General features: G+C 46.8%; 1 protein-coding gene across 1 annotated transcript in view; it reads left to right on the top strand.

Annotated features, from left to right (window-relative positions):
- LOC147663645 (collagen alpha-1(XII) chain-like) overlaps positions 1-25,220 on the top strand; it is a 109,896-nt gene that overhangs the window by 68,114 nt on the left and 16,562 nt on the right. The window contains exon 4 of the mRNA XM_086950298.1: positions 10,974-11,120. Coding sequence (XP_086806424.1) covers positions 10,974-11,120 — 147 coding nt within the window. The remainder of the gene's footprint in view (positions 1-10,973; positions 11,121-25,220) is intronic.

Genomic DNA, 25,220 nt, shown 5'->3' with positions numbered 1-25,220 from the left:
CTTCGAGCAGTAGCGGCAACCCCTCCCCCAGCGCTTTGAGACCCTCATGGGTAAGTAGCGTGCTTTATAAGTACAATGATTGATTGATTGATTGATTGATTCTATGAATATGTCCAGAGGTGATACGTTTCCAAACATTAAAATTTCCGAATTACTTGAGTTTGCCTGAAGGCAACTACTTAGCATCACTCATCATTAACCCGTTGCATGCTCATGACGGAGCCGCTCCATCATGAGCCGCGGTTGCGCTGTGCTCATGACGGAGCAGTTCCGTCATGGCCCTGCCGCCGCGCCTGCGCGGCGCGTTCTATTGAGCGGGCGGGGCCATGACGGAACCGCTCCGTCATGAGCACAGCGCAACCGCGGCTCGTGACGGAGCAGCTCCATCACGAGCATGCGAGCGCCGCTCGGCCACCCCCCCCCAGCGCTGCGGCGGAATTGCCGCCGCAGCGAAGGAGTTAATGAACCTGCACTTGTCTTTTCGAGTAAAGGCTCCACTAGTGCTTTCTTCCAGACATTGAAATAGTTTCCTTGCATGAGTGACAAGGTAAATAAGGATTTGACCAAGCCCTTTATGGAAGAATCTGCCCTGGGCATACCATGAGGAGGTCAGACTTCAAGGGAGATTCCTTCAGGGGTCTTTGGATGTCCATAGACCCTGGATGGAACCTGTATGGAGCATGGACACTGACAGTGCAGCGGGCTTGAAGAACTAAGAGATCTGGAGTAGACGGAGTCTTCCCGGTCACAGTCTTGGTGCCCAAAGTGAAGTTCGATGAAGTCAGTCCGACGCGGTCAGGACGACTCAGTCAGAATAACCAGATGGTTGAAGGGGACACAGAGTTATATCCCATGACTAATTATTATTTATTTAAAACATTTATATAGCGCGGCTGTCACCTTGCAGGTATCCTGGCGCTGGAGAAATTCTCCTCAAGTGAGGGGACTGAGAGCGGTAGCCAAGTGAGTGGATTAGGGGAAAAGCCAGGTTTTGATACGTTTGCGGAAGGGAAGAAGTTGCGATATTTGGCGAATGTCAAGAGGCAGTCTGTTCCATAGTTTTGCAGCTGCAACTCTGAAGGATCTTCCCCCAATCCTGGCCTTGTTAAATCTAGGTACTGTGACAAGGCAGGCTGAGGCTGAACGGAGGGTTCTGGTGGGAGTGTACCAGGTAAACATGGCTTGCAGGGGTCTGGGCCCGACTCCGTGCAGTGCTTTAAAAACAAGGCAGAGGGCTTTGAAGGCCACTCACTGCCTCAGAGGGAGCCAGTGCAGCTCGGCTAAGGCCGCTGTGGCCGAGGATCTCCTGGCCCAGCCAAGGGCAAGTTTGGCGGTGGCCGACTGAACTCTTTGAAGTCGGTCCAGCAGTACAGCTGGAGACTCGAGCAGCAATGCGTTGCAATAGTCAAGGCAACTAAGAATAGTACACCTGACTATTAGCGCTCGAGCTTGTGCGGGGAGGAGTGGCATGATCTTACGCAATGAGCGCAGTAAGGCCGAGCAGGTACCCACTATTTTCACAACCTGGGTTTCCATACTAAGCTTGTTGTCCATCATGACACCCAGGTTGCGAACGGTGGTGACCGGCTGTGGTTTTTCCGGGGCTTCCGGGGGCCAGAATTCAGTTGGGAACAGGCGCGGAATCCAGCTACCGGCGCAAAACAGAACCTCGGTTTTAGAGGAGTTGAATTGCAGGGAGTTTTTGTGCAGCCAGCCAGCGGTATCTCTCAGGCAGTCGTGAAACGATGTCAGAGGAATCGATTCTTCCCCCTCCCAAGAAAGGATAATCTGGGTATCATCCGCATAGTTTATAGCTTTTAACCCATGGGACTTTATTAACGTGACCAAGGGCTTAAGGTACACGTTAAAAAGAATGGGGCTGATGGACGAGCCCTGGGGCACCCCATGGGGCACTGCAGAGAAGGCAGATTGGAAGGGGGGGAGGGATACAGCCTGCTTCCTGTCCCGCAGGTAAGAATGGAACCAGAGCAGGGCCGTGCCATCAACCCCTGCCTCTTTTAGTCTCTTCAGCAGAATCACATGATTGACCGTGTCGAATGCGGCAGACAGGTCCAGCAAGATCAAGGCCACTGCCTGGCCCCTGTCTGCACACATACGAAGATCCTCCATGGCTGTGAGGACAGCTGTTTCGGTGCCATGGGCTGGACGGAAGCCAAATTGAATATCGTCCAGGATGTGATTCTGCTCCAGATGTTTAGAGAGACAGGAACTCACCCAACGTTCGGCAACTTTCGCGGGGAATGGCAGGAGAGAAATAGGCCGATAGTTCAATAAACACTCGGGGTTTAAAGAGGGTTTTTTCAGCAGCGGGGTGATAAGAGCCTGCTTCCAGGGAGGCGGAACAAATCCGCAACGCAGGGATTGGTTGCAGATCCTGCGCAGGGTGCAGAAGAGTTCTGTTCCAAAAGCTTTCCAGGTTTTTGGGGGCAAAGGGTCGAGAGGGGAACCCGAAATGATCCCATGCGCCAAACTGACAAAATCTGATTCTAAGATAGGGGGAAATTCCCGCAAACATTCAATGGGTAAGTACCCTGGGTTTACCGGATCTGGGTCGGTGATGCTAGCCCCGAGACCGTTGGGCCTATCCAGTGAAGGGGAGGTGTTCAAGTTGTGGATAATGGTCTCAATTTTATCCTTAAAAAATAATGCTAGATTGTCGCAAAGTGCTTGTGTGGGTGGGATAGTTTTTTTGGCACAATCAGGGTGGATGAGGTTGTTAAGAATCTGGAAGATACTTTTGGAGCTGTTGGTGGCATTGACAATATTAGAGCAAAAGTAGGTAGTTTTACTTTTAACAATTGCAGATTTGTATTCCCGGAGTTTATTTTTCCAGAGTGACTTATTTGTGTCAGAGTAGCCTTGTCTCCATTTCCTCTCCGCCGGTTTACAGGCTAATTTGAGGGCTTTCAAGGAATCGTCAAACCAGGAGGCTGGCGCTCTGCTCTTAGGTTTGCATCTTTTTAGGGGGACATGGGAGTCAGTGGTTGAGGATATCCTCGTACAAAAGGCCTCGTAGTTATCCTCTACCGGATTAGTGAGGGAAAAACTGTTTTCCACTTGAAACACAGTACCAGTAGTGCTCCGTTTTTCCAGAGCTTTCCAGTCTCTGTACAAAAATTCAGAAAAGGTACTATGTGCTGGCCTTCTAGCTCCGTTGCTAGTTATAAAGAATTTGATAAGAGCATGATCAGTCCAGCCCATGGGCAGGGTGTCGATCAGGTGTACTAGCTGAGGGGTGGAGAAAATAAGATCGAGTCGGTGACCTGCTTTGTGAGTGGGTTCCTTGACCAGTTGTTGGAGTCCCACGCTTTCACAAGAGAACACGAGATTATGCAATCCAGTGTCCAAACTACCATTTGGCCAGAGATTAAAATCACCTAAAATGATCAACTGTTTGTGGGAAGTAGCCATGTTTGTGTAGGTGGTAAGTAGCAATTGCTGTTTTTGGGAATTAAAGGTTCCTGGGGGACGGTAACAAATAATTGCCGTAAAGGTTGCTCCGGAATGACAGTTTATGGAAAGGCCGAGGAGTTCGGTCCCGGCGACTGGGTCCATATCTAAGATGTTTATAAGCCATGAGGCTCGGTAGATAATGCCTACTCCACCACCGCGGCCTTTGGGTCTAGGAAGATGCAACATTTTGAAGTCCTGGGGACAGGCCCAGTCTAGTTCGATGTCACAGTCGGCCTGGGTCCAGGTCTCAGTTAGAAAGAGTACGTCTAAGTGATGGGTATCAATAAGCAATTGAATTTCATTAGCATGTTTTGGCAGTGATCTAACATTAAGAAGACCTCCCATTAGCAGACCCTTACTAGTGAAGTCATGTAGAGGATAGGCAGTATCGTTAAAAAAGAGATGACCTTCGTGCGCAGACTCTCTCAAGTTGAGCAAGTTCTCACGAGTAAGAGGTGTAGGGGGGGCAGTAGGCTTCGTGGAAATATGGGCAGAGTGGTCCGCGCTAGTCGCGTCCTGGTCGCGGACGAGCGCAGACGAGTTTGCCTTAAGCGCGCCTTCGGCGCGCCATCGTCGAGCCCGCTGCGCTTCCGGCAGAAACTCATGGTTTATAGTGGAGCTCTGGGCGTCGGAGGGGGGGCGTGGCCAACCGAGGTGGGCGTGTCTCGTGGCTCCCTCGAGCACGAGATGGCGGCAGAACGAGTGATCAGGGCGTATCAGCAAATCAATCTGCTGCTCGACGCCAGTCCAGGTAATGCCAGGGGGTTAGTGCAAATAGCTTTTTTAAAAACACAGTATTACAATGTTAAAAATGGTCAGAATTTGAAAATAGCGTCTCCCGGCTTTCCGCCTCAGGAGGTTCTCAGCGTGATAATGCGGCGCTAGTGATCAGCGCGCTTTATATATGCCTGTGAGGGGGGCGTGACCAACCGAGGTGGGCGTGTCTCGTGGCTCCCTCGAGCAAGAGATGGCGGCAGAACGAGTGATCAGGGCGTAACAGCAAATCAATCTGCTGCTCGACGCCAGTCCGGGTAATGCCAGGGGGTTAATGCAAATAGCTTTTTAAAAACACAGTATTACAATGTTAAAAATGGTCAGAATTTGAAAATAGCGTCTCCCGGCTTTCCGCCTCAGGAGGTTCTCAGGTTCTAATCTAGGGACCCACCTTCAGGTAAGCCCTTAAGTACCCTAAGGAAAGGGTTGGGATGTTTCAGGGGTCCCTCCCAGAGGACAGGCTTGACAGTGGGGGGGATACTCCCATGTCCTGTGTTCAGTTTCACACCAGAACAGGTGGCAACGGTTCCCTGAACTGGTTTGATCTGGAGTATGCAAGGGGGGCACCAAGTGTACCCCTCAAGCAGTCTGAGTGGCTCTGGTAACCTCCTCACCCTGTCCCAATACGCTAAACCCCGTCTGGAAGGTGGTCACACCTAACTGTGACAGGATATCTCTTGTTCTGCCTTTCCCTGCATGAGGTTGGCTCAGCAGCAGGAGGCCAGAATCGTGTCTCAGGTCGGCAGCTGCCCTAGCTTGCTGTCTGGTTCTGGATGACTGGTACCAGGAGCACTGAGGGCCCCCCCAAGGAGATTTACAGTGCATGGAATCATGCCTCCCACACCATTTACGATGTGGGTGTATGATTCCAACACGTGTGATACCAAACATGACAGGGTTTGTTAAAGCCAGTTTAGAGGTGGTCATCGTGTAATGACGCATGGCCACTCTATATATCGTAAGATATATCCGACATCTGTGTCTAGTGCCCTGATTAGCAGGATCCCAGTCAGACTAGCCAGACAAACAGTATGACACCAGCAGAAGTGGGGGAGGGGCTAACCATGAAAGCAGTATGTTGTACCTAGAATCATCTCCTTCCTAGTTGCTCAGCAAGAATGAGTGTGATGTCTGCGTGGAATGTTGGAGTGCTTGATGTCAGAGAGAGTAGAATGTGAGTGTGCCTGGTTGTGTGTGGAGAATGACAGTTAATGAGAGTGGGCTGAGCAACAACCATCTAGCTCCTGGTGGGACCCTTTATTTCATCTTCTTAACTACAACTATATCTTCTATGGAACTTATGATGAACTACAAATAAACCTCTTACTTGGACACATTACCCGGCTACCCGTGATTATATACAGACCCTACTTTCCTACACACAGAGAAAGTGAGTTCAAACATGGTGAGAACTATATACCTGCATTAGCTGAAGGAGATATATGAAACAGATCAATGTACTCCAAAAATATGTCTACTTGTATAGGTGAAAGCACTGAAAACGGCTTGTCCTAAGTGCATGGCTGTTAGTCTCCTACTGGCTAAAAGAGGGGTTGCAAAACATTGGGGTCAAAGAACATATCCTAATTTAGAGGGGTGGTATAAGGACATAGCGTATTGTAGAGACCAAATGAAAACATATGCAGAGGAATTGCCGAGCGCCTCCAGACCAAAAACATCTGGGCACCGATGACGACGTACCTCCTTGCCTTTCCGGAGTGATCCCCGGCTGAACAAAGAATGTAGTCTACTGTGATGAGCAATATTGATTTCATATGAAAAGTGTATCACCATATGTCATGTTATCTGCGAATGTATCAATATCAGTGGACAATTATTGGTACATGTTTTGTTATGTGCATTTAACTTAAATGCAATAAAAAAAATTACAAATTTAGAAACACAAGCCTTGGCAGCAGCAACAGAGATGGTAAACAAAAAAGGTGCAGCGTTGGGACAAGCGAGGTCTGAGGGACTCACCAAGAGTAGGAGAGTCGGAGCAGACCCAAGAGTAACCCACTGAAGCCAAAAGAACGGGCCTCAAGAGGACCCACAGGCCAAAGGCACAGGAGTCGCAAGAGGACCTCAAGCAGCTCACCAAAGATGCAGGCCCACGGTGCAGAAGATGTGGTGAGGACAAAGATCTTTTCAGGAAGAGATGCTGGTGGCTGGAGCTTCTTGTAGCTCGAAGAGCACTGGAGGACAGAGTCAACAAGCCTTGGGAACAACAAGTTGATGTGAAGCAACTGGGTTCTATTCCAGGGGGTCCGACCAGGGATCTCGGCCTCAAACTTGCTGCGAAGACAGAACAGTCTTCGAGGGAGTTGCAGAACCACCTCCTGTGTTCCTGAGCCTTTCGGAGTCTGTGGGACATCAGGAGCAGCAGACCGGTCATCTTTATTGCAGTACCTGCAGATGAGGGGGAGTGACTCCTTCACTCCAAGAAAGATTACTTCAGATGTCTTTTATGCCCACAGGCATGGAGAAGAACCTGGATGAAGCACAGGCACAGACAAAGCAGAAGACTGGCAGGATGACGAGGCCAGGAGCAGCAGGAGTCTTCCTTGATGCAGTCTCGGTTCTAGGCAAAGTCCAATGAAGTCCAAGGTGCCCAGACGGCTGGAGTTGAAGTGGTTTCAGATTGGAATCAGATTTGAATCTTGTCCCATGACGAATATGAAGAGACACCCACAGGTGTACTTGGGACTTACATGGGAACACCAGTAGCAAACTGGGAAGGTGCCAAAGTACTTACCATTGTCAGATTTAGGGAGGACGCACAGTGGCTGGGGTCCTGATTGGCAGGATCCCAATCAGACTTATCACAAAACAGAGCAACACCAGCAAAAAGTGGGGGTGACCATGAAAGCAGATCCTACCTTCCTACCGGCAAAGTTGCTGTTCTGGACATATTCTGGTTGCAGACGGGTGTAGATGGCTTGCCATTGGTGCGCTGTGCTAAGGAGTTCATTTTATGGGTCAAGAAGTTCCAGTAACCCCGCCCCAACTTCAAGAACTAGATCATGTACCGCTCAAATATATCCTGAGGGCATGGCTTATATGTACTGAGACAGTTAATGCTGGTGCATTAATCTCATTAGCTGAAAATGGCAGCTCTGCAAGCAACCTTTTTAAAGTTAGGGTTGTTTTCTTTATTTTGTTTTCTGGAGGTGGGTACATAATTTCATTTATTTTATTTTTAATTAAAGATCAGTATTTAATAACCTAAATATTGCATAATTAAATAACATGTATTTACTATTCCATATATGTTAACTTTAATTTATATTTCATTATATGTGTATCTATTTAAAATCATTTAATTTCATTTAATATGTTTTCCTTTGGGATTTAATTTTCTATGGAAGGGTGTTGCAATACCAGTGGCTGGCCATCAGTACTGCTGGATATACTATAAAAGTGTAAGTTACTACAAAAGTGTAAGTTATTACAAAAGTGCAGATTGTGAATACCACAAAGTGGGTAACTTACTCAAGAGTGTAAACTTATTTAAAAGTGTAAGTTAACTTTGTGAATCAGTCCGGCATTGTGAGAGGGACTTTCACCCCCTGCCCACTCATCGAACGCCAACCAAGCAGCCATTGACCTCACTCAATGGCTAACCAACAGCGCCGACAACCTAGCACCCCTAAAAAAACGTCTAATCAAACAAGGCAACAAAAACGCCCCCTGGTTCAACGATGATCTTAAGAAATCCAAGAAACTCTGTCGCTCCCTTCAGAAGGCCTGGAAAAAAGACCCAAACACCAGCACCATAGACGCCTTCAAAAACGCCACCCGCATACACCACCAACTGATCCGAACTGCCAAGAAAGCCGCTTTCAAAGACCGACTTGACAACAACGCCCACAACAGCAAGGAATTATTCAACATCGTCAAAGAATTCACCAACCCCACTGCCAACTCCAACGACATCACTCCCTCTCAAGACCTCTGCGACTCCCTAGCTTCGTTCTTCCATGACAAAATCGCAGACATCCACAACAGCTTCGACAACCAACCCGGAGACCAGACCACCCATCCTTCTGCCACACCCTCACCCCCCTTGAACATCCTTAATGACTGGAACCCAATCTCCACGGATGATACCATCCGCCTGATGAACTCCATCCACTCAGGATCCCCCTCAGACCCATGCCCTCACCACATCTTCAACAAAGCAGATTCCATCATCGCACCCCACCTCCGAGATGTCATCAACTGCTCCCTCACCTCCACCACCTTCCCAGATAGCTGGAAACACGCCGAAGTCAGCGCCCTTCTGAAAAAACCCACAGCTGACCCCACCGAACTCAAAAACCACTGCCCCATATCACTCCTTCCATTCCCGGCCAAAGGTCATCGAGAAAGCTGTCAACAACCAGCTCGTCGCCTTCCTCGAAACCAACAAATCCCTCGACTCCTCACAGTCCGGCTTCCAAGCCAAACACAGCACTGAGACCGCACTCATCGCAGCAACAGACGACATTCGAACTCTACTGGACAGTGGAGACACCGTCGCCCTCATCCTCCTCGACCTCTCCGCAGCCTTCGACACAGTCTGTCATAGCACCCTGTTACAGCGCCTCAATAACATCGGAATTCAAGGAAAAGCACTGGAGTGGATCACCTCGTTCCTTGCCGGAAGAACTCAGAGAGTCTGCTTCCCACCATTCAAATCAGAAGCCACTGAAGTCATTTGCGGCTTGCCACAAGGATCTTCACTCAGCCCCACCCTCTTTAACGTATACATGAGCCCCCTCGCGGCCATCGCAAGTCAACACAACCTCAACATCATCTCCTATGCTGATGACACTCAACTGATCCTCTCACTCAGCAAAGACCCTAACACCGCCAAAACCAACCTACATAAAGGAATGAGAGAAGTAGCCGAATGGATGAAGCACAGCCGTCTGAAACTGAATTCCGACAAAACAGAAGTCCTTATCTTAGGTACCTCCCCCTCCGCCTGGGACGACTCGTGGTGGCCAGAATCCCTTGGAAAAGCACCCATCCCAATGGACCATGCACGGAACCTGGGCGTCATTCTGGACTCCTCACTCTCGATGACCAGACAAATCAACGAGGTTTCATCATCCTGCTTCAACATTCTTCGCATGCTCAAAAAAACATTTTGCTGGATCCCCACTGACACCAGAAAAACGGTCACCCATGCACTGGTTACAAGCCGCCTGGACTACGGAAACACCCTATACGCCGGTACCACCGCAAAACTTCAGAAAAAACTCCAACGCATCCAGAACGCATCAGCCAGACTCATTCTAGACATTCCGCGTAAAGATCACATTTCTGGTCACCTGAAAAACCTCCACTGGCTCCCCATCAATAAGAGGATAACATTCCGCCTTCTAACCCACGCACACAAAGCACTTTACGAACTTGGACCCGAATGCCTCAACACACGACTTTCCTTCTACACCCCCTCCCGCCAGCTACGCTCCTCCCACCAAGCCCTTGCTGCTGTACCTCGCATCAACAAAACCACCATGGGAGGAAGATCCTTCTCCTACCTGGCGGCTAAAACCTGGAACTCACTTCCCACTCACCTTCGCCTCACTCAGAACCACCTAGCATTCAGAAAGCAACTTAAAACCTGGATATTCGACAAGTAACTCCCCACCCTTCCTCAAGCGCCTTGAGACCCTCTGGGTATGTAGCGCGCTATATAAATCATTGAATTGAATTGAATTGAATACTCTCAATAAAATAATAGGGTTAATATTATTATCACCAGAATATCAACTTATATACAAGCAAAAAATGGAATATAATTCTATCTGCTTCGCTGTTGTTGTGTGAGGTGTGGATATTGCATCTCGTCCCCTCTTTGCCAATGAAAGTTTTCTAGAATTGTAGCCACATTGCTGGTCTTGAATGATGTCCCTGCCTCCTTCACTCTTCCTGTCTATTTCCCTCTCTCTTTATCTCTCTCTTGATTCCTCCATCTCTCTCACTCTTCATCCTCCTTCTCTCTATCTCTACCTCAGCCTCTTTTTCTCTATATCTTTCTAGCTTCTTTTCTTCTCCCATTCTGCCTCTGGTTCTCCTCCATTCTCGTTTTCTTTCTCTCTGAAGTTTTTCTTCTCTGTTCTTTTTTCTATTTCTCTCATTAACCTTTTCTCTATCCTTTCCCTACCACCTTGTGCCTGTGGACAATATAGCCAGGATTAAAAAAAACATTAGGGCTGATATAAAAGTATTTATGAAGAATGGAATTTATAATGGAATAATACTAAATAATATTTTACATACTTTATTTTTCCCTCACTCTTTTTCAGTTTTGCTCTCACTCTCTTCCACTTCGCACTCTATCTCTCTATTTCTTGATCTACCTGTATCCCTCTTTCTCTTGCTTCCTCTATTTCACCCCTTTCTTTCACTCTATCTGAATTTCACTCATTCTCCCTTATCACTCCCTGCCTGCCCTTTCTCTTGCTCTGTCGTTCATGTTCTCCTAGTCTTTTTCTCTCTCTCTCTCTCGTTCGCGCTCCCTCTCTCTCTCTCTATACTCAGCTTTCCACTAAGGCCCTCTTGCTCTCACTTTTCTTTTACTCTCTTTTCTTTTCTCTTTATCTCTCTCTGCCTGTAGCTCTCTTTCTTCCGAGCCCCCTTATTTCTTCTCTCTTTCTCTCACATCCTCTCTCTCTCGGTCTCTCTTTGTCTCTCCTCTCTTTAAATCAGTCCCGCTCCTTTTTCCTCTACAGCAGTGACCCAGTGTGACCAGCATGACAAACAAGGAGGACCCGGTGGACAGGACTACACCTGTGTAAGACACGAGCCTGGAACTGAAGATTCCTCTTCCTGGATGGGTTTATCCCCCTACCTGAGACAGACACTATGTCTCCGTGCAGGTAAGTGGACTTTATTTCAAAATTTTAAATTGTTCGTTGATTTAAAAAATTTAGTACCAGAAATTAAACTTTAAGCCCCCTCACAGGAGTGTTATTAGGTTTAAATATATTTTCTTGCCAGGTCGCCTGCCTTTTATATATATCAAAAAACCCATTTAAATGAGAGAAATGTCCAGAACAAAAGATCTCAGAGAAATGTGAGCTAGATTGCAAAGAAAAAATGTAATAAAGAATGGGAAATATTCCAACTGATTGGAAACCGATAACATGGCATAACGGAAACCATGAATATCTAATGGTGGAAAACTGTAAACCCCTGACTCAGAGATATCCAATATAGGTCCAAGAGGCTGGATACAAACCATAGGATAACTACATGAGATACCTTTACATTCACTCAAACCATTATACCATACGATAACTATATGAAATGCATTTACATTAGGGGTGGGCGAAATATTCTGTTCCACCTGCGGAATTGGCAGAATTTTTGCCACTTCGGGTTACTCTTTAACACAGAGTTCTGTCTAAATTCCGGCAATGGCCATCAGGCTGACGATTCTCCTTTGAGGCTCCAGAAAATGCGAGCTGGTGAGAGTGAGTGAGATTTGGCGCCCCCTAGTACACTTTTCTTACGTAGGTGATTGCAGGCATTAGCGAGCAGTTGTGGCCAGAGGGCTACCATTGGAGTAGATTTGCTGCCACTCACGTAGATTTTCTACTGAGCACCAGCAACATCACCACGAATCACCGAGCGCTCTTGCGCAGCACACGGTGCAGTTTGTGCTGATTTTTAGCGCTACTCACGTTATTGGTGGTAAATTATAGTGCGAGCTGCATATTTTACACCTATCGGCCTAATTCTGTGAAATGTCATGGAGTTTTCTGTAACTCTGCTAGTTGTGCGCCCCCATGGGGAGGTGTGGTGCAGTGGCCAGGGTAGCTGGCTTCGGAGCAAAGAGCTCGCGGTTCGATCCCTGGCTCCGGCGGCAGGTCAGCCCAGCACCATATGACTCTGGGCAATAGCTCACTTAATTTCCACGACTGCCCCCAGTGCCTTGGGACCCATAAGGGTGAGTAGTTTGCGCTTTTCAAATACTGGATTCACAATTTTATTTTACCCCTAATTTGCATACACTGAAACAAAGACCTAGTGGGGATCCAGCTGGGATTCAAGGTATTGGGTTTTACATTTTTGCAATAAACATTTTCACATTACACACATTCCCAATTGGCGGAAAAGGGCTATAAATTGATTTGGCTGGAATCACAATGTTTTTGTGCTAAAACTGGATTAGGATCAATGTTTCCAGGCTTCTATGTCGGAAAGCTAGCCACAAGGTCACATCCCCTCTCCTTAGACACTTTAGGATCACCGTACCTCACACTGGGAGCCTTTCATAACTTCTGAAACTAGGGCACCTGTCAAGCTATGACCAGTTGCCCTGCAGATGTCAGCAGAGACCTGTGAAAAGCGGGATAAAAAATACAATGACTGGGAAACCCAGCATTTATGGTTACAGGTTGTATTGAATTCTAGGTTTAAAGAAAACAATGCTTACATTTTGTAGCGTTTTATATCACGTAGGATTAGGCATTTATATGTGTGCTTAATCTCACCTTTTACCCAGCCTAGTAATCTAGATTTGATTTAATCCTGGCTCTGTATATTTTTCAAACATTTCTTTAAACTTCAATAAAGATGCTTTTACTTTACTATGACTGTATCATTACATTTTGTTCCTAGTTCTGGTTTAGCTGATGACATTGAGAACTAGAAGTTCACAGAGTTTCTAACATTGGTGTCAGATAACATAGCAAAGGACAATGTTAGCATCAAATTATCTTGAAGCCTGTAACTAATCGAGCTCTAAACATTACTGAACTTGATTCCAGACCAATAGGAATCCACTTTATACAATGTGGGAGACTACTGTGGCTTGTTCATCCAAGGCAGCATTTCCTGTTTGTTAACTAGGGGATTCCAATCCACCCAGATATTACTATTCACCCCCCTCAAATCTACACACATCCTGCTGGAGCCATCAATTTGCACTATACTATGGAAGAAAGCTACTCCAATGCTTCTTTCGATTCAATCGGTCCTATTTTGCCTCACTGGTCAATTTTAACGTTCAGTGATTTGATATAAAAGGTCCATTCTAGACCACAAGTGGTTCCTCAACACAACCTGGAGAAATCTTTCAGGATTCCTAATTAAACTATGATACACAGGGATTATATTAATCTAAATCTCCTAACTCTGAACCTGTCAGACTGGAATGATCCGCCTTTGGGCTGCTGTCACTTCCAGAACCTATGTAAAATTGGCACACATATACATCTTCACCGAGCGTTCCCTGTTTTGATCTATATCCTATTAATTAATCAGTAGGTTTTGGAACTCTAGAGAGTGTTAGAATTGGGGGTCTATAGTTGGCAGAGGTAGGTAACTTTGACAAAATAGGGACCCTTGCTTCTAGTCAAGGAAAGGGGGGGTACACTCCTGGATAACCCCTTCTCACCCCCTTGGTAGCTTGGCACGAGCAGGCAGGCTTATCTCAGAGGCAGTGTGTAAAGCATTTGTGAACACATACATAATACAGCGAAAACACTACAAATGGACACCACACCAGTTTACAAAAATAAGAAATCTTTACTAGACTTCACAAGACCAAACAACAAAAATCCACAATACTGTAATCAGTAGGGGTGGGCAGAAAACTCTGTTCCGCTCTGCGGCCAGCAACCCCGGCTCTCCGGCCCGGTACCTGCTTCTAAAAGCAGCCAGGCAGGGAAAAACCTGCACCCTCGGCTGGCTTGCAGGATGGGGGGCTCCGCACCCCGGGCCTGTCGGACGGAGCTCAAGCCCAGGTCCCGGAACCAAGCTTCCAAACCCTAGCCAGGCCAGGGAGAGCCTCCCCTGCCCCAGTGGACCACCTTCCCCAGCACCCGGACCCTCATCTGGCTTGCAGGACAGGGGGCTCCTGCACCCTAGGACCCTGGGATGTAGCACGGGCCTTGGGCCCAGTCCCAGCTTCTGAACCCTAGCCAGGCCGGGGAAGGCCTCCCCGGGCCTCGGTGGACGCCGTCCCCAGTGCCCCGACCCTTGGCTGGCTTGCAGGACAGGGGGCTCCCGCACCCTGGGACAGAACACAAGCCCCGGGCCCGGTCCCAGCTTCTGAACGCTAGCCAGGCTGGGGAGAGGCTCCCCGAGCCCCCGTGGACTCCCTTCCCCAATGCCCGGACCCCCGGCTGGCTTGCAGGACAGGAGGCCCCTACACTGTGGGACCTTGGGACAGAGCTCAAGCCCCAGGCCCGGGCCCAGCTTCTGAACTCTAGCCAGGCAGGGGAGAGGCTCCCTGGGCCCCGATGAATGCCCGGACCCTCAGCTGGCTTGCAGGATGTGGGGCTCCCGCACCCTGGAACACCTGGACAGAGCATGAGCCCCGGGCCTGGTCCCAGCTTCCAAACCCTAGCCAGGCCGGGAGAGCCTTCCGGGACCCGGAGGAAGCCTTTCCCCAGCACTCACACCCTCGACTGGCTTACATCATCAGTAGGGTAAAACTAACCGGGCTCACGACGATCTAAACCCAGCGCACGTTCCCTATTAGTGGGTGATATTCCAACGCTTGGTGAATTATGCTTCATAATGATAGGAATAGCCGACAACTTAGTATCAAAAAGTGATGTGGCTATGAATGCTTGGCCGCCACAAGCTAGTTATCCCTGTGGTAACTTTTATGACACCTCCTGCTTGAAACCCAAAAAATCAGAAGGATCGTGAGGCCCCGCGTTCACGGTCTGTATTCATTCTGAAAATCGAGATCAAGCGAGCCTTTCCCCTTCTGCTCAGCGGGAGGTTTCTTTCCTCCCTGAGCTCGCCTTAGAACACCTGCGTTATTGTTTGACAGGTTTTCTGCTCTAGTCAAACTTCCCATCTGCCACTGTCCCCGGAGAGTGTCGCGCCCAGCAGGCGCTGGGCGCTTGGAGCCTGAAGCGAGTGTGGTAAATTTAAATTACCTATACTTAATTTATGCGGTAAAGTTCAATAAGAATAACTCAGTCAAAAATAAGAGACAGAATCCGTGGCATTTGAGGTTTTAAAAGGGGTTTATTCCTTAAAAAGGAATTGGTTCGAACCAGGTATCATGTTCCATCACCACGAAGGTTCAGGAAGGGAATTACAATGCTTTATTAACAGTACATCATATATATAGTCAATGCATTACAGTGGTGATGGGTTCAGAAGGCGTAACAGCTGAGAGAAAAAGAGATAAGAACACACATGCGTAATAGAAGGCGTGCACGAGGGCGTACACGGAGGTGTGTGCTAGAAACGTCACATAGAGGTGTCACATGTGGGTGGATCCCTAGAAGAATCCTGCAGTGTCAGCAGAAACATGAGGCAGAGATGCGCGCGCAGCAGCATGACGTGTGATTGACGTGTAACTGGAGGGTGAAGGGAACTTGACATTTAGCCCTACATGTGGAGACAGAAGTCTGGGGTGTCAGAACAACCTAATCCCAAATCATATCTAATATCTTGTGTTTGAGGAACTGTATTATCTAGAAGAAAAGGTCTCTCGGGCAGAGGCTATTCTATACTGACTGCTAGTGCGTGCATATGCGACTACGTGTCTACGTGTAAAGCAAGGGGGCCATGGGCCTACCATGGTAACGGAAGCTATGAATTACTGGCATGGAGACAGAAAGGCCGGGCCCTTTGCTCTGCAGCTGGGAAGGATGTTTACCTAAACTACTAGACAGGAATGTATTTTCGAGGAGCGGAGCAGATAACTTGAAGGCTGAATACAGTCTTTGGCAGGCGAGCAGGCCGAACCAGGCACCGCTAGCCGCGCAGGGAGTAAGTAAAAGGTCATGGATACAGATGCAGGTCCAAGCTGCAGCTTCCAGAGGCGGAAGGCAGAAAAGAGGCTTGAATGGCAGAAAACAAGGCCTAACTCGCCAGAGCTAGAAAAACGTGAAAGTGCACCATGTAAAGACGTTGGCAAGGCACACTTAGGAACTGAATATCTGACCCATTCATAGTGGATCTGAAAGAGGACATGTTAACGTTGGACGCAAATGTATTTGCGTCTTCATAGCTGGTTGTGGAGGGAACTTACATGTACTTGAAGCACGTACATGGAGCCGTTGGGGTCTACGATAGGGGACACAATTGACCATAAAAATTCATATTACCTCATTCATGATATATCAATCCTCATTAATCTATCAATCTGTTCGTGTAACATCATTTGCTCTTCTTTCTTCTTACGGCGTTTTGAATGTGAACTTGAGTGAGGAATACATGATGTGGCGCACAAACCACAAATCGCTGGCCCACATTGCAGACATAGGCAACAACTGAATACTATAAGAAGGGCTATACCTAGGAAGGATAGGGCTTTCCATCCCCAGGCTGACAACGTGGTCCAGAACCAACCGGACCAAGTCCAGGTGCCTGGATTCTGGTGTATCAGACTTGCAATCTTGTGAAGACGGGTAATGGCTCTATATACTGATGGCGCGTTTTCTGGAATGTAAACACAGCAGCTCGATCCGATGACTCTACAGGCTCCGCCCCTATCGGCCAGGATGACGTCAAGGACGAGACGATTTTGAAGAACAACAATCCGCATAGCAGACTGCTCCTCTGTTAAGTTACCTAGGGCGGAAGTAGTTTCATTCACTACTGCTTCGAGGGTTCTGGTTAATTTGCGTATCAGCTTACTATTAAAGACAGCACCTAAGTAGGGAAAGAAACCTTTATTGAAATCTGTGTATTGCTCCCATGCCGTTTCAGTGTAGTCGACAATCGGGAGATCTCTCTGTGGTCTATTGTGTACTAGATGGGTGTCCCTATGATAATCAGGAGGGGCTAGAAAAACGGGTGGTAGAAGGAATGCAATGTAACAGGTGCCATCCCAGTCTAGAGGTAAGCGTATATATGCGGTATGACCACAAATGAAGTAGGAATGACGGGAAGCTTTGAATGTAGACTTGCCCTTATCACTAAATTCGATCACAGTAGTACATTTACTATGACCCAGGTGTACTGAACCATTCTTTCTGACACATAATTCACCTTTGACTGGTAATACGGACATAGCGGGCAAGACTGGTTCTGTTTCGGATTCAACACTCAGAATCATGAGGTTAAGTGTAAAGTTACCTAATCCATATACTTAATTTTCTAGATCAGTTACTGTCCTTTTTGGAAGACCCTCCTTGTCAGGGAAACATACTTTATGCAAAACAGTGTTCAGGTTTCCCCACACCCAGTTGCCCTGGTAAACTACAGAATCTGAATTTAAGGAATTAATCAAACTAAACCATGCACCACAGGATCCATTGTGTGTGAACGGGTACGGAAAAAGGGGCAGAACTCCCTTGTATTTCTGATAGGGAGGGAGTCGGCCACATATCCAACAATTTGTAGCGTTGCTGGTCTGATGGGAATGATGTAACATACTAATGAAGGTGTTGTTGCTCAGCGCAAGTCGGTAAGACAATTCATGCGGGGGTAATTCACTGAAAGAATGCTCGGCAGTAACATTGAAGGAAGAATGTGCACGCTTGAAAATAGGGTAATATACATGTAACAGCACACTTGCAGCAATAATCAAAAGACTCAGAAAAAACATAATCAGAAGTGTCACAATGCAGTGGCTGCGAAGAGATTTACAATATGCACGTTTCTTGAGCTGTTTCTGTCTATCTCTCTCTCTTTTGGGGTCTAGGGGATACATGTCAGAAACACGTCTAACCGGTTCACCTAGGGGAGGACTTAAACAATTAAACTGTCTGACTTGCTAGACCTCAATTTCAGTTTATATATCTCGGAAGAAGTTTTCTCTACCAGGGGGAGTTTTGAGTCAGTCTGTGGAGGAGGGCCGGGCTGGGAGTCTGAAACTGGCGGCAGTCCATGGAACTTTTTGATATGACTCGAGTGGAGCCAGCCCTTGCGGCCCTCCACTTTTATAGCTGTCCTTGTGGTCAAAAGTACTAGTACTTGGTGCTTGCCAGCGGGGCTCCAGCGGACTTCTCCTGTCGAAATTCCTAATGTAGACGAGGTCTCCCGGGATCACTTCATGGGGCTTCACCTCGGTGTTGTCGGGAAAAGCTGCAGCGACCTGTGAACGACATGATTGTAGTGCAGACATCAAGGAGGCAAGGTAATCTGTCAACATATTACAATCAACATCGGTAATTTTTCGAGGCAGAGGCGTCCCCCACATATTCGGTGGCCTACCAAAGACCACCTCGTACGGGGATAGCCCTGTTCTGGAGTGTGCGACCATCCTCATATAAAAAAGGGCAACTGGCAAAGCTACTATCCAGTCGACACCTTTCTCTCTACAGATTTTAGCAAGACGAATTTTCAGAGTCTGATTGTGTCTCTCTACGAGACCTGCTGCTTCGGGATGTCGGACACAGTGGAACTTCCACTGATAGCCTAGCAGGAGTGATACGTGCTTCATAAGCTCGGACGAGAATGGCTGACCGTTATCGGAGTATACGATGCGGGGCAAACCATATCTGGGGAAGAATTCACGAACCAGCTGCTTGGCAGTGGTCGGAGCAGTGTAATCTGGGACTGGATATGCTTCTGTCCAACGGGAGAGTGCACATACAACTACGAGGACATATTTGAATCCTCGACAACGTTCCATCTGGATATAATCCATCTGGAGGACTTCAAAAGGGTGATCGGGAGGATGAAATCCACCTTGCTCTACGGGAATGCTTTTACCTGGATTGAACTGACAACAAATCATGCAAGTACGCACTTTCTGTTTGGCTGCTGCTCGTAAATGTTTATTGAACCAGAGGTGTTGAATACTGTCTAACATGGCTTTTTCTCCTAAATGTGCTGGACTGTGTACTGTGTTAATGATAACTTGAACCATAGAGTCGGGGAGAAACCATGTAGATTTTCCCTTCGTCATCCATCCCTGTTCTGTCTGGATCCCTCCTAGTTCAGCCCATTTCTTTATTTCGTCTGGTGTAGCATGTGTCTGTATGTCAATTACATCTAGGGCGGGATCCTTAACTGTCATGCAATGTGTCGGTGTCGCGACTATTGTCTTTGTCAGATCAGTGGTGTGAGTCTGATTTTGAGCTGTATGCTTTGCGGTTCGGTCTGCCAGGTCATTACCCTGGGAAATGGTATCTGTAACCTTTGTATGTGCCTTGCACTTCATGATGGATATAGCTGTAGGCAGATGTATTGCATCTAACAGAGCTTGAATAAGGGGACCGTGCTGAATTTTGGCTCCGTGAGAAGTCAAAAAACCTCTCTCTCGCCAGAGGACACCGAAGTCGTGTACGACTCTGAATGCATAACGTGAATCTGTGTAGATGTTAACTCTCTTGTTCTTGGCTTGAATACAGGCTTGTGTCAGAGCGATGAGCTCTGCTGCTTGGGCTGACAGGGTGTCAATACAATTCGTTTCTATGACTTCAGTTTCTGTCGTGACTGCATATGCGGCCACTAATTCTCCTGTACTTGTTCTCATGCATGAACCATCCACATAGAGTGTCAGGTCTGGATCTGGTAATGCGGTGTCTGTCAAGTCTTGTCTGGGTTTCGTCGTGATGGTAATGACTTCAATGCAATCATGTGCTAATGGGTCTGTTTCAGTTAATGGCAAAAGTGTAGCAGGGTTCAATGTATTACAACGTCTAATTTCTATGTGTGGCTGAAACAATGTCAATTCATAACCTGTCAGTCGTGCTATAGTCAAGTGTTGAGTCTGTGTTCGGTTTAAAAGAACTTCCACGGAGTGTGGAACCTGTACTGTCAATTGATGTCCTAACACTATGGAATCACTTTGTCTAATTGCTAGAGCTGTTGCTGCTACTGATTTCAAGCACGCAGGCAGAGCCTGGGCTACTGGATCCAATGTACTAGAAAAGTAAGCACACGGTTTGTGTGAACCTGCTTGATCTTGCGTGAGTACCGACAATGCAGTACCTTCACGTTCTGTGACAAAAAGTGTAAAAGGCTTACTGTAACATGGTGTCGCTAAAACTGGTGCTTGACATAAGGCTTTCTTTAAGTCGTCAAAAGCTTGTGTATGTTCCTGAGTCCAAGGGAGGACAGTCGAAGACGCTGCCTCCTGTGTTGTCAACTGTATGAGTGGCTTTGCTAGAAATGCATACTGAGGGATCCATTGTCTGCAGTAAGAAGTGAGGCCTATAAAAGCTCGTACCTCCTTTTGTGTCTTGGGTTGTAACATGTTTGCAATTAACTGGATGCGGTCAGGTGTTAGCTGTCTCCCCCATTTGGACAGCAAGTGCCCAAGGTATACCACTTGCTGAACACAGAATTGCAGCTTCGAAGGGGACACCTTGTGCCCCTTGTCAGCCAGGAAATGCAAAACCGTCAGTGACGCTAGTTCACATTCAGGTTCACTTCGGGCAGTGATCAATAGATCATCGACATACTGGAGTAGGGCAGTGTTGTCAGGCATGTGAATACTGTCGAGTTGTCTTTTCAGTGCTTGGCTATAGATGCTGGGGCTTTCTGTGAATCCTTGAGGTGCGCGTGCAAATTTGAAGCTTCGTCCATTTAAACAGAAACCGAAAAGGTATTGGCTTTCTGGATCAATAGGGACACTAAAGAAGGCGTTCTTCAGATCAATTACAGTAAAGAATGTTGCCTCGGAATCAATAGCTGTCAATAGAGATGAGATATCTGGGACCACAGGGTACTGCGGTACAATGCATTTATTCAATTCGCGCAAATCGATAACTAATCAATAAACTGGTGGTGCATTTGGATCAGTGCGTTTAAGAATTGGAATGATAGGAGAATTACATAAATTCGAGTCGGTTTCCACAACCACTCCTTGTGCAATGAGCTCGTCAATGATTTTCAGTAAAGCCACTACAGCATCTGGGGGTAACTTGTATTGTCGAATTCGTGGTAAGACTACTCCTGGTCTGAGTGTGACTCGATATGGTGTAATGTGCATACAACCTACATCAGTGGGGCCTTGTGCCCATAAATGTGCAGGTACATTCTGTAATCTGGGATCAATATCTCTCAACACATAGTGACCTTTAAAGTCACGTAAAAACAACCTTACTCCTTCCGGAGAACAGCAAATAACAGCTCCTAGAGCTTTAAGAGTCTTTATACCTAACAAGTTTTATGGACATGACTTTGTGAGTAATAAATCTGTAGTACGTGTCAATGGACCAACTGCAAGGGGAAGTGGTTGCAATACTTCATTAATAATAGGTTTGCCTGAAAAACCAAGGGAAACATTCTGTGAGCCTGAGAGGGGTGCCCCTGGAACCTCGTCGTGACTTATAGTCGTTCTGCTTGCCCCTGTATCAATTAAAAACTTTCTGTCTTTCCCTAATACTTGACTATGTACATAAGGACCTTCTTGATCTACAGGAACCTCAATAAGAGGCAAGCCAACTTCCCTCTCTAGGCTGTTTCATGTGTATCGCTGATAATCAGGATAATCTGTTTGTGCATACTGGTACATCTGCTAAGTTGCATGTTGTGTTGCGGCAATCGGTTGTGGCTGTGGTACCGCTACTGTCTGTACTGTCTGTTGTGAAGCTTGCATAGGCTGGATATTCTGTGGTACTTGTTGTTGGACCTGGTCCTGTCTAGGAGGACGCGGTCTTTCTTTAGTTTTTCCAGTGAGTATATTATGTTTCAAAACTGCACAATCGTTTATATAGTGACCTGGCTGTTTGCAATAGTTGCATGTCCCTTTAACAGGAGCTGCTGAATTATTGGACTGTGTCGTGCCCTTTTTCTGACCGTCAGCTGGAACTGACTGAGCAACTAACATTTTCATTTTCGTGTCTTTCATACGTCTTTGTTCGTGTTCATGTTCTTCCCTAATTCTGTTCTGGTGATACTGTAACATTTGTAACATTTGTGAAGGCGTATTTGCTTGCCATGTGCTCTCGACTTTCTGTACACGATTCTTAACTTGGGGCAGGGAATTTTCGACCAACTTGGTTACAAAAAGATGTGGATATGACACGCTACTGGCTTTCAGGCCACTATTGATACCAAAACATTTCTCAAATCGGGAATAAAAATCACTAGTGTCTTCATCGGGTTTCTGTTTACAGGCTGAGATTGCATCCCAGTCCTCCTTTTTAGTAGCTAATAAACGTGGCAATACTTGTACTAACAATCCTGGTAATGCTTTAGTTTTGTCCCCAAGCCCTAGGCCTGGGGTTCGAGTATTTTCTTCGTTTTCTAATGCAGCCCACTCAATCTTTTGTTCTCCCACCTCCCATTCTTTTTCTTTCAGTTTCTCGTAAATACCGGCAGGCAATAATACTTTCAATATTTTCATAATGTCGGGATAGGTATAATCACCCATGAGTAACATGTCTTTGATTTCACGGTGGAAACCTGCTGGGTCTTTGTCATGACTAGGCACTAATTTCTTCATTTCTAATAGTTCCATTTTAGTTATGGGCGTGTACACAAACACACGTCTGAAGGTATTATCATCATTCCTAACTGGATGTACTTCACGCAAGGGATTCTGTCTGTCTATGTAATACATTTTTCTTTCTGGAGGTGGAGCTGGAACAAACTGTGTATTCAGAAAAGCATTATACCTGTGTCGATGTTCTAGAATTACTTTAATTAAGTCGGTACCTAGACCTCTCCATCTATTCGAGAGTAGCTCTATTAAAATATCAGGTAGGGGACCTGGATCGGAATGTTGGCCTTTGAACAACGTAATGAGATGCTGAATCATGTATATTCCAGCTAATTTCTGTTCGTCAGGGGAAAGGTTCAAAAAGGTCTGCGCTAAGCCGTCATCACTATATTTATCAGAATTGTCAGCCCATTGTACTGCTGACCTGGCTAGTTCATGTTCATCCATGGAATCGAGTACATGGTACCCCATTCGTTCTTGAAGTATTTTATCGGTAGCCTGAAATAGATGTTCAGGGGTCTTTGGATTTGACATGGCAGCTTGAAAAAGTCTCTTACTTTCTGGGCGTACCGGACGTATTGAATTATTAAAAGGTCTTCCCTTACCTACATATGCTATCATTTCTCTAGCGGGTAATTGCAATACTTCTGTTGTCGTTTCTGGTTGTTCCTCCTCCTCTGAGGATTCATTTTTGTCTGTATCTATTTCTCTTTCGGGCTGTCTTCTTTCATGTATTTGTTCTACTGCTTTTCGGATCCTTCGGTACATATTGTCTATACAACTCTGTTTATCATGTTTTCCGTCCGCTATATTCTGACCCCATTTGTTAAGTGCTTTCATTTCTTCCTGGTGTACACCAGGCCTATCTTGGTCTCTTATCAAGCAGTTTATGAAGAAACGTAATATCATTCTTTGAGTGTCAACCTTCTGATGTGCCATGGCCTCGCCAATACTTTCAGGGCCTTGCCCCGTTTGAACAAAAAGATATATTCTGTCTAGATGATCAATCATTCCTGGTAGTAACATTAAATAGTTTGCAACTCGTCGTAGACGCACTGATGATAGCATCATTCTGTCGTCTTTACCGGGTACTGGATCATATCTACAGTCTGTAAGAGGCTCTTTAAGTATGTCGTAACTCGCTGTTTGAGGTGTACGTTGTTGTGCTAAATCCCTATAAGTCAATCGATGTGTTTGTGGCGGTGTTTGAAAACCTCCTGTCGCACCTCCCGAGGTGCCAGGTCCAAAAGGATTTAGTGGGTTCATGATAGGGAGAATAGGTGCAGGAAGGACTGGGGGAACAGGCGCAGGATGTGGAACCGGAGGAGGAGTTTGGTGTTGCGGAAGTGGGTGTAGATCATCTCGGGGTGGAGTGCCGTCAGCAGGTGGTGTGCGTGGCGGCGGAATATTAACATATTCGGGGGCTACATCGTCTAAATAGGAAGAGAGAAAAATGTCTTTTGTGGTCTTGTGACGTACTTTAGTCGGGAGCAATGGAGGGGGCAGATCCTTCGGTATTTCCGGAGTGGCCTTAGGTAAACCCTCGGCCAGAAGAGGATACATACCATTCATAAGAGTGTTTCGTTGTCGATCTACTTGTTCTGCTTTTACTCGTATCCCCTCCTCAACTAATACGTTTTCTCTGGCTTTGTCTGAATCCTCTCTACTTTTTTCTGCTTTTCTGAGTGCTTTCTCTGTCCGTCTGTGTGATTCTTTACGCCATAATTCAATGGCATCTTTCTGTGACTGTCTGGCTTTCTTTTTCCATAATGCTTCTTCTACTCTCATGATGCAATCGGCATCCCATGTCCCAGCAGCGGGCCATCTCTGATTCTCTGCTAAATCATTGGTGTAATCCACTCATAAATCGAGATATAATACAGCATCTAGGCCGTGTTTGTGGTACATAAAGTACCCTGGAGTGTCCCTAGGTGGAATGGGAACAGCTTTCTCTAGTATCCCTTTTCTAGTTCCTATCTGTCTTAGTTTGGAGAACAGCGGCATGTCTCAGCCGTGCTACTTGGTACTTGATACTTACTCGGACTTGGACATACAATATACACAATGATGTAGATTGAACAATCACTCATACCACGACATTAAAACACATTTAAACATTTAAAAAAACGAACAATAATAACTAGGATAAAACTAACTACCTGCATACTCGATATACTGCTAAACAGTACAGATACACCGCTAAACAGTGCAGACCGGGTCTGTGTACCCAAACCCGTCTTGACCGGGCACAAACTAATGCACCCGTCTAGATGCGTCCCCAGCAACGGTACTCACCGGGAAGCACGGAACAGAAGGCCTCGGAAACTCGATACTGGACTGGACCGGACTGGACTCGACTCGACTCGTGACGTATATACTTCGGAACTTCGGAACTGGTGGGCCTCTGAATACCTCGGACTTTGCTCTCTCAGCTAGGCTCTGGTCGGGATCCTCCGCACTCCTCACAGCCTCGTCTGGGTGTCGATCGCAGCCTCAGTCACCTCCGTTGGCCTGAGGGAGATACAGGAAATCCTGCGGGTACGCGTAATTGTCCGTCAGCGCTGTGGCAGGGGACCGGGCCTGCAACGCACCGCCGGCGCGTGGGGTGGGGGAGGGGTCCCTATTCGGGCGCCAATTATGTGGTAAATTTAAATTACCT

Source organism: Lissotriton vulgaris, unplaced genomic scaffold (genome assembly GCF_964263255.1).
Source record: "Lissotriton vulgaris unplaced genomic scaffold, aLisVul1.2 SCAFFOLD_4502, whole genome shotgun sequence".
Taxonomy (NCBI): Eukaryota; Metazoa; Chordata; class Amphibia; order Caudata; family Salamandridae; genus Lissotriton; species Lissotriton vulgaris.
Note: the sequence above shows the minus strand (reverse complement) of the source record. Positions and strands in the feature narration are given on the sequence as shown.